Raw genomic sequence first — 17,152 nt, 5'->3', positions numbered from 1 at the left:
GACGCGCGCTGTTGAAATCACCCAAAACCAAAATGGCAGCGTCAACATTAGCTGCCTGGAGTTTGTTTACCTCGTCGTGAAGTTTTGAAAGTGCGACCCCAGTGTTCGCGTGTGGTGGAATGTACACTCCGATGAGGATGATGGACGTTAACTCTCTTGGGAGGAAGAAGGGTCGACATTTTATCGTGATAAACTCCAGGTCTGATATACCAATTCCAACTCTCTTGGGAGGAAGAAGGGTCGACATTTTATCGTGATAAACTCCAGGTCTGATATACCAATTCCCTTCCTGATCTCTGTGCTAGTGTGCTGCCCTACTGTCGGTCCTGAATGGAAATATTGAATAAAAGAAACAACGATGAAAACCCGACTATACTCTGGTTTTCGGGGGTCCTGGCACTCAACGTTCGGCGAGTTAACCCTAGATCTTAGATCCTAATATGAAAAACAATGTGATTTAATGTTCTATGTCTTACCTTGACTTTGTCTATTTTTCTGCTATCTATTTTATGCTTTATGTCTGCACTTTATGCATTGCTCAGTCTTGATCTGCCAATGTTGTGCTCATTTTATGCCTGTCTTTTTGTACTGCTGTGAAGCACTTTGAGCTGCAATTCTTGTGTGAAAGGTGCTATACAAATACAGTGTATTATTATTATTATTATTATTATTATTATTATTATTATTATTATTATTATTATTATTATTATTATTATTATTATTATTATTATTATTATTATTATGAATTATTATTATTGTTTGCTTCATTAATTAAAGGGTGTGAATTTAAGTATTTTGTCCACTTTAAAGGAAAACTCCAACATTTTGGGAAATTAGCTTATTTAACATCTTCCCTGGAGTTAGACAAGAAGATATATACCTTTTTCGTCTCTCTGCATGCATTGGGCTTAGGGAACGCCTGGACCGTTAGGCTAGCTTAGCTTCATCACTGGAAGTGGGGCAGACATCTAGCCTAGTTCACTACAGTCAGGAAATATACTCCAAATACAATCAAAATACAACTCCCAAATGTTCCTGTAAACATGTTGTGACCTGTGTATTTACCACGTCTCCCAGTCACACAAGTCACACAAGTCTCCCAGTCACACAAGTCTCCAAGTCACACAAGTCACACGAGTCTCCCAGTCACACAAGTCTCCAAGTCACATGAGTCTCCAATTCACACAAGTCACACAAGTCTCCAAGTCACACAAGTCTCCAAGTCACATGAGTCTCCAATTCACACAAGTCACACAAGTCTCCAAGTCACACAAGTCTCCCAGTCACACAAGTCTCCCAGCCACACAAGTCTCCCAGTCACACAAGTCTCCAAGTCACACAAGTCTCCAAGTCACACAAGTCTCCCAGTCACACAAGTCTCCCAGTCACACAAGTCTCCAAGTCACACAAGTCACACAAGTCTCCCAGTCACACAAGTCTCCAAGTCACACAAGTCACACAAGTCTCCAAGTCACACAAGTCTCCAAGTCATACAAGTCTCCAAGTCACACAAGTCTCCCAGTCACACGAGTCTCCCAGTCACACAGGTCTCCAAGTCACACAAGTCTCCATGTCACACAAGTCTCCAAGTCACACAAATCTCCCAGTCACACGAGTCTCCAAGTCACACAAGTCACACAAGTCTCCAAGTCACACAAGTCTCCCAGTCACACAAGTCTCCAAGTCACACAAGTCTCCAAGTCACACAAGTCTCCAAGTCACACAAGTCTCCCAGTCACACAAGTCTCCAAGTCACACAAGTCTCCAAGTCACACAAGTCTCCCAGTCACACAAAACTTTAGTTAACAGATTGCAGAATGGGTACAATACAGTATGGCTCAATACACACAATTGTTAAGGGGATACAGACCAGAGAAAGACGTTTGTCTTGTTTACATCAGGGTCCCCCATTTTCAATGCATAGTGGACATTATATATTTGTTTCAACTTAATTGTCGGTTTGGTTCTTATCAATTCATATTTGTATTGTTATTGTCTGCATTGCTTTTATTGTTTATTTTGTGCTAATTTATATTTGACTGCTGTGAAGTACTTTGGGCTGCAATTCTTGTATGAAAGGTGCTATACAAATAAAGTGTATTATTATCATTTTTATTATTAACAGTCTAATCTATAGCCTACTTGCTTTTTTGGTTTCAAGGTCAAGTGAATGCAGTCTAGTGGGCTGGGAGTGAGATCCAAACCGTTGAACTTCCATCAGAGCCAACTATTCAAATCTGTATGTGAGAAAAGACCCCACTACACCACACACACATCTCTACCTCTCTCCCACTCATTCACTCTCACACACACCATCTTTACCTCTCTCACACCCATCAACACTCTCACTCACACTCGAATACATATCCTAATGAATCAACACAGTGATATTTATTAACAATGAAAATAAGACCATTCACGGTTAATAACGGCACTCAGTTGGCTTTTACGAGTATAGAATGAATCAATGAATGAATGAATGAATGAATGAATGAATGAAAACGTTTATTTTTGAACATGTATTCTTCCTATTCCTTCAAACAAATCACGGTAACTGGCTCCGTTAAAACGGAACAATCATAACAACAAAACATTAAAAAAAAAATTAAACAATTAAAAAAAAACATTCAAAAAAGGAATTATAAACAAAAAGGCAATAGCAATGTATTTTGTTAGCAGACATGTCCAAAAAGGGAGTAGAGGGAAGCTTATAGATGCCTACCCCCTTACATTTACATTTGTTCTTCCATTAATTTGACTAGTTATAACATCATTTAGTATAATACAATATAGAATATACTTTTACTTATAGTACGAACAGAGAAAAAACTTGATTCACATGACAGCAGTGAATACAGTACAGAAAGAATACAGTAATATAGGTTATTCATAATGTCAATTAATGTATAATCTAGGGGTAACAGTACTGTATATTTGAATACCGTTTATGTCACAAATGTATCAGTACTAAATACCTATATCTGTCCCTATGCCATAAATGTCATGTATGTTGTGTATGTCATAAATGTCTATATGAATTGAAAATGGGGGACCCTGATGGACACAAGACAAACGTCTTTCTTAGGTCTGCATCCCCTTAACAATTGTGTGTATTGAGCCGTACTGTATTGTACCCATTCTGCAATCTGTTAAATAAAAATTTCATTCATTCATTCAGCCTACAACTAGTTTAAACCATAGATATCTATAGAATATCTATGGTTTAAACAGCTGCACTTCGCCAGGCGGCCCAGGCTCCTCCTCGTCTAACGTCATCCAATCCAGATCTCTTCGAAGCGTCAGCGATTGTCCGCTCCACAGTGTTTTAGTCCAGGTTGTTGTGTGTCGTCTGTGGACTGGATCAGTACACCAGCGCGGGGATCATATTTTATAAAAACAACCATCCCATTATTTCCCCGAGACTCATAACAAGTTTTTAGGGCCCCGATCTGGTCTGCAGCACGGGTCGCTCTCTGGCCAAGGAGGAGGACAGGACGGGAACTTCGGGACACCAATAATAAGAGCGGTGTCAACAGAATTGTCCGTTAGGTTAGAGCAATTTGCACAACATCTATTCTGCGGGAAAGACGCAATTTATATATATATATATAAAATAAAGGAACTAACTTCCCAGTGAAAGCATCGATCGAGGAGGACATCCCGCCCACTCGCCTCTATTCCAAAATACTGGAGGAGGGGGTGAGGACGGAGGTAGTTGTGAACTGCAGTGTGGAGAGAGAGACGGAGCAGGAGGGATAACAATAAGACTGGTAACTGTGCGTGTAGTAGTCATCCAAATCAGTCTTTCTCTGAATGTTGTTTCTATAAAGACAACAATATCGCCTCGGGTGCGTTTAATAAGCAGGCGTGCTTGAATAACATGCGCTTGGATTTCATTCGGAAGAAGAAGCGACCAGATCCCACTTCTTCTCTTCTCTAAAAACTCCGCATCGGGAGGAATCGCCGCAGACATAAATTGATGCTTCGCTACAGAAGAGCGCATCGATCGAAGAGTTTGAAAGTCGGCCTGCTTGTCGTTGCCCAGAGAGACGAGAGGTTATAGCGGCACACAGAGCCCGGGCTCTCAGCTGGAGCTGGTAGAAGTTGCATTGCGTGGTCCTCCTTGTTGTATCGAGTGAACGTTTCAAATCCACTCCACGGGCAACGGAGACGCTCCTCCGGATAGTTGAGGTGTCGCCATGGCGATGTGTGCGGGTGTTTGGATACTCTTGCTGGCTCTGAACGTCCAAGGTAAGAAGATGCAGTTATAACAGGTTTATGTATTTATTTGGTATGATTATGTGTGAATGTATTTGCTTTAAAGGAAAGAACAATATTTCAACCACATGGATCTATTGTGTGATCTATGATGATGAATTGAAAATGGGGGACCCTGATGTAAACAAGACGAAAGTCTTTCTCTGGTCTGCATCCCCTTAACAATTGTATGTATTGAGCTGTACTGTACTGTACCCATTCTGCAATCTGTTAATAAAGTTTGCAATCAATCAATCAATCAATCAATCAATTGTGTTTTACTGCATGTTCGTGTCGGAATTGATGGATAGGATATGGATAGATTGCTGATGCGGATGGATGGATCATGGATTGATTTTCAAATCTATATGAATTAGTGAAGAAAATTAGAAAAGTGTTGTTCGCATTCACATAATCCAACCCTGCTGCTGTACCGGTCGAGGGGGACTACTTAGCAGGCGGTATTATGAACTTACCATAATAGCAGGCAGATGGCGATATCTACGAACCATGTAGCCATAATAACACTCCACAAGTTTAGCAATACCTCATTCTACCTTGTAACGGGCTAGGCATATACCGAATGCGCATGTATGATGGACTAACCTCTTGTGTAATAGCCGAATGTTAATTATAGTGCTTATAAACAGGCATATTGTAAAGAATTGAATGCAAGTAATGAGAAGTGGGAGAAATTTGAAGGGACACGCAGATACTGTCAAGCCCCGTGTTAATGAATGCCATTCATAGGCCTTTAATCATTTTAGATTCACAGCGCATAGCGTTCAGGTGTGTGTGTGTGGGGGGGGGTCATATTAAATAGGATGTGGATATAGTTCTGTTTCGAGGAATTTAAGTGATATGGCTAATGCCCTAGTTTTATTATTCTAAGTACAAACATGCTGCTGGAGAATAAAACCTAGCCGACGTCATTACTGGTTGATACACTAATTTAACCAGGTGGCTAAATCTGACATTAAAGCCTAATTGTACACAGTGTGATGATGCTCTTACGTGCCCATATAGCTACTTGAGGGCTTTGTGTTGACAAATTGCTTATTGCTAAACAAACAAAGAACACAAACACAACTCTATGCGTATGTGCCTGCACGCGCATGTGTGTGTGTGTTTGCGCGCTTGCGCGTACATGTATAATACGTGTGTCTGTGTGTCATACTGTCATTTACGTGCCCGCGCCCGCATTTATGTCTGTGTTCGCGCGCAGGTGAGCGTGGTTCTGCGTACGTGCCTGCAAACCGTCGGTGAGGAAATACATGTGGATGGTGTGGGATGATGGATCCTAAAGAAAGATACCCATCATGCAAACGACAGCATCAGCTGACAGGCCCTTACACGATGCTGCTTTTGTTTTGTTTATATATCATGGGTTGGAATATTGTTAGCAGTGCTGCATATATGGGTTTTGCCCAAAGTGAATAGCAATGCAGTTTACCTCATTTATTATCGAGAAGAAACAGTGTTGCATTTTTATATACATAATTCAGTGGTTTCACTGATCATCATTCATATCCACATAGCTTTTAAAACGCATTGCATTGCAAGTCATATTATTCTTGTTTTTTTATAAGATAAAAGAGTATCTGAATAGTGCCCCCCTTCCCCCCCCTCCTTCAGACTTCAGCTAAAGTGTTGACCTTGCTCATTGTGACACCACTCCCTATGGCACAGTGCGTTTTAAGGCTGATTCAATACTTTGATCAAAAGCCCGTCTGATTTACGTTGAGATGATCCCATTGCTTGCGGAGAAGATCAGGATTAACTGGTTCCCCCGGGATTCATGTTGGATCCCTTTTGAAGTTGTTCAACCAAGGGAGTGGAAAATGTCTCACAGAGTTGCACATCAACGGCCCTGCGAGTTGTCTTGTTTAAGTACTGCAGGGGATAATTTGTAGGTAGTTATACACGGTGGGAACTGCACTTTTCTCCCAGGGCCGTCCTCTAAAGTCTTAGTTGACTTGACTAATAGTCCTAGCTAGGACTCTTTTGATCATATTATTGACTAATAGTCATAGGATTCTGTTGACTAACCAAATTCTTACCAAATCAAATTAGTTGAGTTAATCGACACATTTTTTAAATGACATTTACCACATGCAATCAAGCAGAGGGACCGCTTAAAATTGCGTGCTTCCATTCCCATTTCGTCATTTAGCTGACGCTTTTATCCAAAGCGACTTACAAGTTCTGTACGACAAGTCATATAGGAGGGGCACAACTCCATCAGCTGAGTAACTGATAGATACTTCCAGGAAATAGCTTGATGAGCATTAAAGACATAATGGGCATTACAAAATAAAAGCACAAAATAAGCATACACAATTACAAATCAACAAAGTCTAAGTGGACTATCGGCGACCAAAACAACTGCTTAGCCCGCCGATGAACTAAGAGGGGGCGGTCCTATAACTTAGTAAATGCTGTACGAAAGTTGATTTAAAGCTGCGTATTGAACTATCAAATGGGGGCCTGATAGTTCATGTCTTCAGCGGTCTTCACAGAGTAAAAAGGCTGGCAAACCTTTTGTTGGCTGCTGCTTAGGCCCAATTCTTTTGACATGCAAAAACAAGAATTTGGTCTTTCACCCCGAGGTTAAAGGCTTGTGCCATAAATGCCCACTGTCTTTGATGCCCTAAGTGATATACAGCATGTTCCAGACTCTGCCCTCGTTACCCCAGTAATAACAAGTGGGAACGAGACTCACAAATGCAAGTCATAGCAGCCGATCTTTTCCATCAAGGAAGGCCACGTGGTCAAGACATAGTAATGAATATTTGTCGACAAATACTGAAGCTAACGTAGATATTCACACAGCTGCTCTTGTATGGGCTTTGACAGACAAGACAGAGACACAGTTGAATTGACCCTTTTGGCTAGAAAACATTTTCCGTGCTTTGTTAGATTGTGGCTGGGTCTCTATAGCCTATACCAGATTGATATTTAATTGAGTGTGAACTGAGGAACTAACCTGGAGGTTGTTTTTATGGCTTGGCTTAGTCCTCAGGCCCTGGTGTACAGTATGTGCTCATATAGATATCATCCTCTGCACCAGGCTAAGAAGATTTCCCAGCTTTAAATGTTAGTTGGAATAAACATTTGGGGAAATGAACACTGAATGATGGATGAGCATCAACAACGAAAATACAATTATTCAGGAAGGGAATTTGTCTAACTCTGAAATAGAATCCCAGTAATAACTTGGCAGCACGCAACCTTTATAAATGATTTTGCTTCAGACCCCTGTTGCTCAGTTCTGTCAGTCAATTTTTGCAATGTTTCGCATGAGTAGCTCACAGACAGTAGGGACTAGGGAGAAGGCTAGGCTACACAGCTGTTCTATCTATAGCACAACACTTGAGATTGAACTGCATTCTCTGTATTACTTATGGTGGTGGTTGATCCACCACTAAGGCACTAGTAATATAGCCTAGATTATCTCCTGGTTCCTTTTGATCAACACTTTTATTTTGTAGACCCTTTAGGGGGAAGTAAATATATTATAAAAAATAATAATAATAATAATAATAATAATAATAATAATAATAATAATAATAATAATAATAATAATAATAATAATAATAATAATAATAATAATAAAAAAGAGAGATTGGGAGAGCTAGACAAAGAGAGTCAGTTCCTGTCCCATTCACCTAATGTTATCCTCACAAAATCAACACAAATGACAACAAAAGTAAACCGGCTTTGATGTGGACTGCTGTAACTGCCAGCTTAGTAACATTATGTAAGTTAACACTTTGATCGCCATGGTTCAAATTCATAATTTACCATCCCTAGCCAGCTCTATTTGTCTATGGAGAAGTTCCCCTTCTTTGCAGGGCTATAACTTTTTAAATTCTATTGCTAAATTGCCATTATTATGGCCCATTCAATGTCCTATATGTATTGTTCAGGGTGTAGCAACGATATACTTTTTCATTCACATATTCATACTAAAATATGGTCTAAAGTATAAGTATGTTTTTATCGTTTTCTGCAGCTTTCTCCAGAACTTGATTTATAGCTCCAAATGCATTATATCGATGATGAAATACAGTTTGATAGCAATCGGCACGAGATAAAAAATTTCAACTGGACGTGGTTCTAGAAGTTACTACGTATCATCTGATATTGACCGGATGGGCGAGGGGGCGTTTATAATTCCGTGGGCAGCGTTAGATGATTCATCCAGTGTGGGTCATATGGTCATCATAGCAGTTTATATGGAACACGTGGCTTCCTCGCGCCGCTGGCAGATGAGCGTGGAACAGAATTTTTTCTATTATGGGATGGAGAAATGCCCGATCCATTTCCAGGTTGTATAATAGTATATACGTCCAAATTATGTTGTTTTTTCGAGTTATTTGCACCGATCGATGTTCACTGTGTCAAGACGGAGTCTCTCTAACGATAGCGAGTGCCCGGACGACATATGGATGAGCACTTCCGGTTCGACGAGTCATTTCCTGTTGGCGATCTGCCGATCGGCCACCAGATGGCGCTCTTGAACCGCTAGATAGTTGAGTGGAGCTTTGCAGTGTATCTCAGGGCTCCGGAGGGGAAATATGATTTCGATCACAGATTTTTGAAATATTGATATCAAAGACGAGTTACGGCGTCTTCGGCAGAATGAGCATGGCTAGGAATGACGTCTAAACACGTCATCGGCGACCATAGTGTTAATGTTAGCTAGTTTATTTTTTTACCTCGCCTTGGGCAAACAGGGATGGAAGGTGATCTCGAAGATACGTTGGACCCTGACAGTCACTGTTCTTCTGCATGTTATGCAAATTAGATATTCATCTTCAACAACCCTCTGATCCTTTTGTTAATAGATATCCAAAATACCTTTTATGGCACATATAAAGCAGGGATGTGGGCTCCCTCTGCCATTTTCACAGAAAGCATTCTCTCTGCTCGTTCACTCACTCACATGCTAACAACGAGTGATTGGCGAGCAAAGCGACTTGTGAAATCAGTTTTCAAAAGGGGAATTTTGAATGGCGTAATGAACACCGTAGCAGTAGCTGGATATCGTAGCTTCTAAAATCCTTATGGTTTGGAAACCGTGATGTTTTCTAACCACGGTTATGGTGAAACCGGTTAATCCCGACATCCCTATTACGGGTACCATATATCCATAATACATACCATATCGGGTACCATCCCACCATATTCATAGTATTCAGTTGCAGACATCTTGGTCGCAAAACAGGTGATTGTAATCAAATAGCAGGTGATCATTATTAAATGACAACCTTGGCCAATGAGCTGTGGCACTGTGCCATATTGTATGGCAAAAAAAACATGAGAACAACTTTCCTCCCATCAATGCACAAATGTGACACAAAAACCTGGTCGACAAAATCCATTTGGGACAAGTGTCAAATGGTCACATGGGATGAACTGGTGTCAGAGCAGTGTCATCATTAACACCCACTGAGAATCCTTAAATGGGTGATTTACGTTGACGACTTGAGTACTCATCTGAAATGTTTTCTTAACCCCAAGGCTAGGGTGTGACAACAGCTGTTGCCCAAAATGTTCACTTGCCTTTGGTCCTCTTTGCAAATTTTCTTTTCTCCCTTTATTATTAGGAAAGCCGCAACTTGCCAGCCCACGACATGTTGCGCCATATGCCGGGACAACAGTCATGATTTTGCCAAAAGTGCTGGAATCATTATGGGATTTCCGGGTTGTGATGGGTGGTGTGTGAATGCAAATTGGTCTGATCCCCGTCCCCCTGGAGAGCCTCCCTTTAGTTCCTGCTGGGGTGATGGATGGGAAGGAGCTCCTAGTCCTGGGGAGAGCAGCTAGAGGGGAATTGACGGCAGATTAAGCCCTGCTTTTTTTTGCCTTCGCGACTAATGGAGGCACATGGACACAAACATCATCTCCGAGAATTTTGCTCATTGTGCTTCTCACGTCAGTTACCTGCTAAGAATCCTCCTTGAAAAGACAGCATGGAATCCCCTTTAAAATGCAGTTTCTCTTGGGTTCTCGTTGAGATTTTGGAGGTGTTTTCAAACACTGAAATGTTTCTTCCAAAGGCAGTAATTAACACATTAGTTGTTCTGGAAAAACACCTCTGCCATTTCCATATCCTTCCATATTCGACTCAGTGTTCTCTGCATAGAGGCAGTGTATCGCTCAACAGATGAATAAAGCATGGTGATAACCACTGAACCTAAATAATGGAAAGGTTATGACAAAGTGGAGTGTACATGCGGATGACTGCACAAATACTATCAGCGACAGGGGGGAATGTTCAATTAAGTTCCCCTCCTTTTGTTTGTAGCTTATGTGCTGAATTTCATTCATCATAAAGAATAAAAACTTGAGCTGAAGAAGCTGCAACATGAAAGTGTTCGGCATGCCGGCTCTTTCAGGGCTGCGCCATTCTTTTTATATAAAAAAAGTAATCATGATTATTTACCACGATTACTCATTGGCTTTGGAAAATGCCATGCATTTATTTATATTTATTTCTCGCAATCGTCGGAAGCCGTAATCGCAGAGCCCTATGCTCTTCCGTGTGTCCAGTGTGATGATTAAAGGGGCAGTCTACCATGCTTAAGAAGCCCATCCTATTGGCAGGGGTGTAAAGTACTTGAATAATTGTACTTCGTTACAATACTTAAGTACTGTTTTTGGGGATTTGTACTTTACTCAAGTATTATTAGGTTTGTATACTTGTACTTTTACTCAATTACATTTCAGAGAAAAAAAATACAAGATTCAAGAGGCTTATTCATCACATACATACACGAGACATATAGTGAAGTGAAGGTGGCCATGCCGACCTTGATTGTGCAAAAAATGCAAATAATAATAGAATAGATAATAAAATAGACATGATAAAAAGTACTAAGATAAAATACAATACAATGCTAAGCTTACGAATTAAAAGGTAATGAGTCACACTTACACTACTATACAATATACTATACAATATACTGTTATACTTATATAACTAAACTATCCTAGCTATACTAACTAACTATACAAAAACATACAGTTATGTTTTTTCCCCTTTATAGTGACCTTTTCTTTTGTGTTTAAACTAGTGACCTGTAGTGTGTTTGTGTGTGAGATAGTGCAGAGTGTGTGTGTGTGTGTGTGTGTGTGTGTGTGTGTGTGTGTGTGTGTGTGTGTGTGTGTGTGTGTGTGTGTGTGTGTGTGTGTGTGTGTGTGTGTGTGTGTGTGCGTGTGTGTGTGAGAGAGAGTGTGTGTGTGTGTGTGTGTTCATGTGTGCCTGCTGTGGAGAGATCAGTGTTCAGTGTTCTGATGGCCTTGGGGAAGAAGCTGAGTCTGAGGACTGAAAGGACTCCCAGTTTGAGACAAATCAGGCTTCTGAAAAAGGTGAGCTATCCCTTTAAACGGTTTTGGGCAGATCGCCAGCCAAGAGTACGCCTAGTACAAAAACGTCTGGTAAAGGGAATAGGTTGGTGATCTTTAAATGGCCTCTTCTATTGATCACTAATCCAGCCTCTTTTATATGGGGCATGGAAGGTTTTTTTTCTTCCAGAAATTGGCACACAGACCCTGTTGGCATTTATTAGCAATAGAAGTGCAAGTCTGTAAGTAATGAAATTAAATGGTAGGAGAATCGCACGCAATCCAATTTCAAGCAGTTCCTACTCATTCTACAGTTTATGATGGTAAATGGAGGAGTGGTTTGAACGTGATGCTGAAATGGTTTCAGTCCCCATTGACTTACACTTGCTTATCAGGTGGCCTGGTGCCAATTCTTGACACAGTGCGTTGTGACCCACTGTACTGTGGGACTAATTTGCCTCTCTTAACACAATACAATAATGTCTGCTAATGCTGTATTCGCAGACATTTTGACATATGCTTTCACCATACAAATATAATTGGCCTATAATGTCTATTGTTTGTGCCATGGCAAAAATGGCACTGATAATATTGCATTCATCTTTGCAGTTAAAAAAATATGTTGAGTTGCCTCATCATTTACCATACGTTAAAACACTGGCGCATTTTTATAATGCCATAAAAGGATATATACCTAGTCTATTTTGATTAGGTTTGACAGCTTTGGAATTGACAGGGCTATTTCATTGAGTTAATTCCACTGGAGTGGACACTCTAATGTACTTGCAGTGAATCTCTCCAAAGTCACATTTGCATATCTGTGAATATCATTGTGCTTTCATTTCTTTATTGCATTTTCCAAGAAAAAAACAGCATGAAAAATGCATTAAAAATAACCCCTAACCGATTTGTTGATTAGAGCATGGAAACTCGAATGAATCCTGTGGGATAGAAGTCAGGATATCTACAGGTTCAAAGGTCGTGGAGGTGATCTACTGCCAGAACATGCTACATTTTTATGTTTTTCTCTCCGCAAGCGCTCCCCCCTTCCTCTATCTCTCTCTCTCTCTCTCTCTCTCTCTCTCTCTCTCTCTCTCTCTCTCTCTCTCTCTCTCTCTCTCTCTCTCTCTCTCTTTCTCTCTCTCTCTCACTCACCTCCAGCCCAAATCTCCCCTGCTTCCAAATTCAGATGGTTTATTGTCACATTTTCATATACAAGTACAGAGAGTGAAATTCTTTGGTTTTGGTTCCTGGACCTTACAGCAGCAATGCCAATATAATCAAATAAAACAATAGAAGCAACATAAAACAGCAGCATAGCAGCCTTGCTCCCTCACTTTCACACCATTTCAACAATAACCAAGACTTGCATGTGCCGCCGTCAACCTAATCCACAGGAGAAAATCTTTCATTTTCAATTTTCCATTTGAACAATAGCCTATACTCGTGTGGGCTTCTTTAACCATATATATTAACTCATAGTAATACAATAATGTCAAATAATAGATTGTATTTGTTATATATTATGTTACATTATGTGTGTGACTGTTTGCTCTGAGAGATAGACAGCAGTCCATTCTGCTCAGAGAGGGAGATGGGGAGAGAGGGGAGGGGGCAAGAGAGGGAGAGAGAAAGAGAGAATGAGAGAGAGAGATGGGGGAGAAGATAGACTATTGGCAATCTCACAGGGTGGCGATACAGTGATATGAATATGGAGGACATTGCCAAACTCCACGTGAAAACGTAATGAATGTCCTAAGAGAGAGCTGTGAAAGTCCTGAATCATCTTTTTTAAATATTCATAGATGCTGGCTTTTTAAAGCACTGTATATGTGAGAGTGTACAGGTAGCACAGGCGTGTAGTGCACACTAATGCTTCTGCCATTTAGTCATCCTGATGTTGTAATACCACTCAAGTGTCCCTCCCTTTTGCTCAGCCTCCGTTGCAGAGGGCAGTCACCACGCCAGATCAGGATGGAGCGCACTTTATCTGCAAACTGCAGCTGTAATTTTCTGGTTAAAACCCTTGAAATCCTGTTCTGTTCAGCTCAAATCGCAGAATCAGCGAAGTAGGGGGTAAAAAAAAAGGAAATCAATAAAGGGAATCCAATCTTGCCCTGCCGCTCTGATTTGGAATTAATCTCATTCACTGACTCTCGTCTTGATTTAGAGATTAAACGGTTAACTCCTCTCCCTCGGCTCTCCAGAAGGAAACTACTACGCTTGTTTCTCTTCCTCCGCCTGCCATTTGTAAAATGTGCTGTACCAGCAGCAGTTGATGGGCTTATTGCGATTCCTAATTTTTGAGCGAAATCCTCTCTCAGAAGAAAAAGTAAATAACCCCCACATGTCTGAGGGTTTTGGACGATCCTCAGCGTCTACACCCCCCCCCCCCCCCCCCCCCCCCCATGCTGCTGATGGCTTCTCAACAGTTACATTGCTCTGTTCCAATTTCCTACCCTTCTGCCCCACGTGGCTTTGGAGATAGTGTTTTGATATTTGGACGGACACTATTCCAAAGCAGCTAGCCATCCATTTGGCTCACCCCGCGGTGTGCACCGTCCATATAAACAAGGGTCACTCTGCGGACGCTTAACTACTTTTTCAGCGGTATGAACGATAGCTTGATACTTGGGTAACGGCTGGTCCGAGTTTCCTGGTGACATTGCTTCCTACATACAGACACATGTGGAAGTCAGGATGTTTACATTAGAGCCTGACCGATTAGGCCAATATTGGTCTATCAGTATCGGTAAATTCGGTATCAGTCGATATGTTAGCCGATATTATCCCTTTTCCTTTTACAGGACATCTCAGAGCTACCTGTAGCTTGATAGAGAGAATATGTGGTTTAAAGTAGAAAGGACATCAGACATCTTGCCAGTGACTTATATACCTACCTATTACCTAAATATAAAGATAAATTAAACATTAGTGAAGATGAATTCGAATATAGAATAGAACATGCAATGCAAACTAGTTTGGTATCGGCCCCAAAAATCCAGTATCGGGCGGGTTCCAGTTTCCAAGTAAAAGTTCTACTTGGACGAGAGAGAGAAAAAAAAAAGAGTGGCGTGCCGTGTATCAGATCCGGTAGATAACTGCTAATACCGCAGAGCTTTCACATTGACACCTTTGTGTCTTCTGACATCCTCTGTGTGAGTATTGTACCACACAAGTTCATGTTGTGGGGAAAACCGGACCAAATCACCAAATTACAACTAAACCCCGACAGTACACAGAGCACCACACAGGTGAGCCAAAATCAATGAGAGTGGCTTTGGAATAGTGTCCGTCCAAATATCAAAACACTTATCTCCAAAGCCACGGTCGGGGCTACCCTTCTGTTCAGCCTTTGTTTACTCTATTCAGTCACTTCAGTTAAAAGAAAAAAAGGTTTTATAGGGGGCGGCTGGGTGGCGCAGCGGACATTGCGCTCGTCACCAACGCAAGAGACACCGCGTTCGACTCCGGCTGTCGGCGTTGCCTCCGGCTTGGGCCGGCCGTCATACTAACTCAATTGGCAGAGTTAGCAGGTGGAAGTCGATGGGTGGTAATCTGGACGTTGTGGACAGCGACTCCTACAGGTCGGTTGGGGGACGCCTGCACAGCAGAGACAGGAAGTGGCTAGGGTAGTGTGAGCCTCCCACACGTTACACCTCGCCAATGAGAGTCCGCGCTGCCAGGTGAAAAGATGTGACAGGCTGCCTCCTTGTGTATCGGAGGGGACACGTGATGCAAGGCTTCTATCCTCCCTACAACCGGCCAGTGGGGGGCATATGCGAGCAACGTTCAAGACAGGGGAGGGGAGAATTGGCACAATTCAAAAAAAAATTAAAAGGGTTTATAGCCTATATCTTTACAGTATACGTATATATATGTATATATATATATATATATATATATATATATATATATATATATATATATATATATATATATATAATATATATTATATATATATATATATATATATATATTAAAAATATATACTGTGTTTCTATTCTGTAACATTTTCCCATGCTCCATTGCAGCCTTTTCTTTGGTGCCGCTCCATGACCAGGGTGCAGCATTTTAGCTTTCATCTCCCTTGATCCTGATTTATTTTAGAATTTCCTGGTGTATTGTATTTAAAAATATTTCTTATTTTTTATTTTTTATACAGTGAAGACCGCTCCTTCCTGGCAGCGTTAGGGTATACAATTGGGGGCATTTGGGACATAGGCTGATCTGGGATTGAGGGAGCAGATAATTCTTGGTCTTCCAGCTAAAGCCCTATGCTTTTAAAACCAAGCAGATCTGATCTGTGTGGCTCCCTTCCCGCTCCCTGGTGCTTGAACAAGTAAATTTTCCACAGGCAGCTTTGCTGGCGCGCTTTCCTTTTAAGGAGAGCAGACCTCGCTGAAAAACCGTGTCAGTCGGTGTCGACTGAAGAAATGCACTTTTTTATCAATAGTTTTAAAATTTTGTAGACTAAATCCAAAGTCACATTTGCATATCTGTGAATATCATTGTGCTTTCATTTTTTTATTGCATTTTCCAAGAAAAAAACAGCATGAAAAATGCATTAAAAATAACCCCTAACCGATTTGTTGATTAGAGCATGGAAACTCGAATGAATCCTGTGGGATAGAAGTCAGGATATCTACAGGTTCAAAGGTCGTGGAGGTGATCTACTGCCAGAACGTGCTACATTTTTATGTTTTTCTCTCCGCAAGCGCTCCCCCCTTCCTCTATTCTCTCTCTCTCTCTCGCTCTCTCTCTCTCTCTCTCTCTCTCTCTCTCTCTCTCTTTCCCGTCTCCCATTGCGGAGGGCGTGCGCTGTGCTGCGAGTCGGCCCAGTTTGAGCGGCGTACAAAAGGGGGTTTGTTTCATGAAATGTTTCCCTTTTTAATGAGTGATGGTGTTCGCTCATTTAATATTCTGAGCTGATATCTCTCCAGGAGCTGACAGTGCTTCAAAGCAACAGCTCGGTTGTAAATGGGAGTGGGGTGGTGGTGGGGATGCTTAGAAAAACACAAACACAGGTTTATTTATTCTTCTTGTCGTATAGCTCAGCTTCCAGAGTGCTGCGACGTGGTGCGATGCTCTTAAGGAAGGCGTTCAAAGTGCATCTTTCAACGCTCGTTCCCGGCAAAAACACCGGGTGCCTGAGCTGGGTTGAGGGTTGAAGAGCACCTGTATATGTCGCATAGCAAGTAGGGACCGACGCGGTTTTCCCTTTTCAGGCACATCTATTCACTGTGTGGATCCAAACAGCAACGCAAAACACATGTCGAGATTGTGGCTGGAAACGTTTGCAGTTTTATATGTAAGAGATAAGAGATATAACGCACACATAAGGAAGTATAAGGAAGTTGCATTGTTCATTTCAATACCTGTAATAGTACAGTAGTCCACACACACACACATACACACACACACACACACACACACACACACACACACACACACACACACACACACACACACACACACACGTGCATGTGCATTCAGTTAAGTTGGAATATGACTGTAATACAAACAGTTCAGTTTGTCAGGT

At 41.4% G+C, this 17,152-nt stretch overlaps 1 protein-coding gene across 3 annotated transcripts in view; it reads left to right on the top strand.

Annotated features, from left to right (window-relative positions):
* Positions 1-3,352: 3,352 nt before the first annotated feature.
* The window catches only part of nectin1b (nectin cell adhesion molecule 1b), a gene marked incomplete at its 3' end in the record, with an annotated part of 299,300 nt that continues 285,500 nt past the window's right edge, over positions 3,353-17,152 (top strand). For 2 of the 3 annotated variants that reach the window (XM_084330906.1, XM_084330905.1), the window contains exon 1: positions 3,357-4,251. In XM_084330906.1, the coding sequence (XP_084187032.1) occupies positions 4,200-4,251 (52 nt within the window). In that variant the 5' untranslated portion in view covers positions 3,357-4,199. Of the gene's footprint in view, positions 4,252-17,152 lie in introns of all 3 variants that reach the window. The other variant, XM_084330904.1, reaches the window with a different exon arrangement.

The sequence above is a fragment of the Notolepis coatsorum genome, assembly GCF_963971535.1.
Source record: "Notolepis coatsorum genome assembly, chromosome: 1".
In the NCBI taxonomy this organism is placed as follows: domain Eukaryota; kingdom Metazoa; phylum Chordata; class Actinopteri; order Aulopiformes; family Paralepididae; genus Notolepis; species Notolepis coatsorum.
The sequence above is the reverse complement of the archived record's forward strand: the minus strand, read 5'-3'. Positions and strand labels throughout refer to the sequence as shown.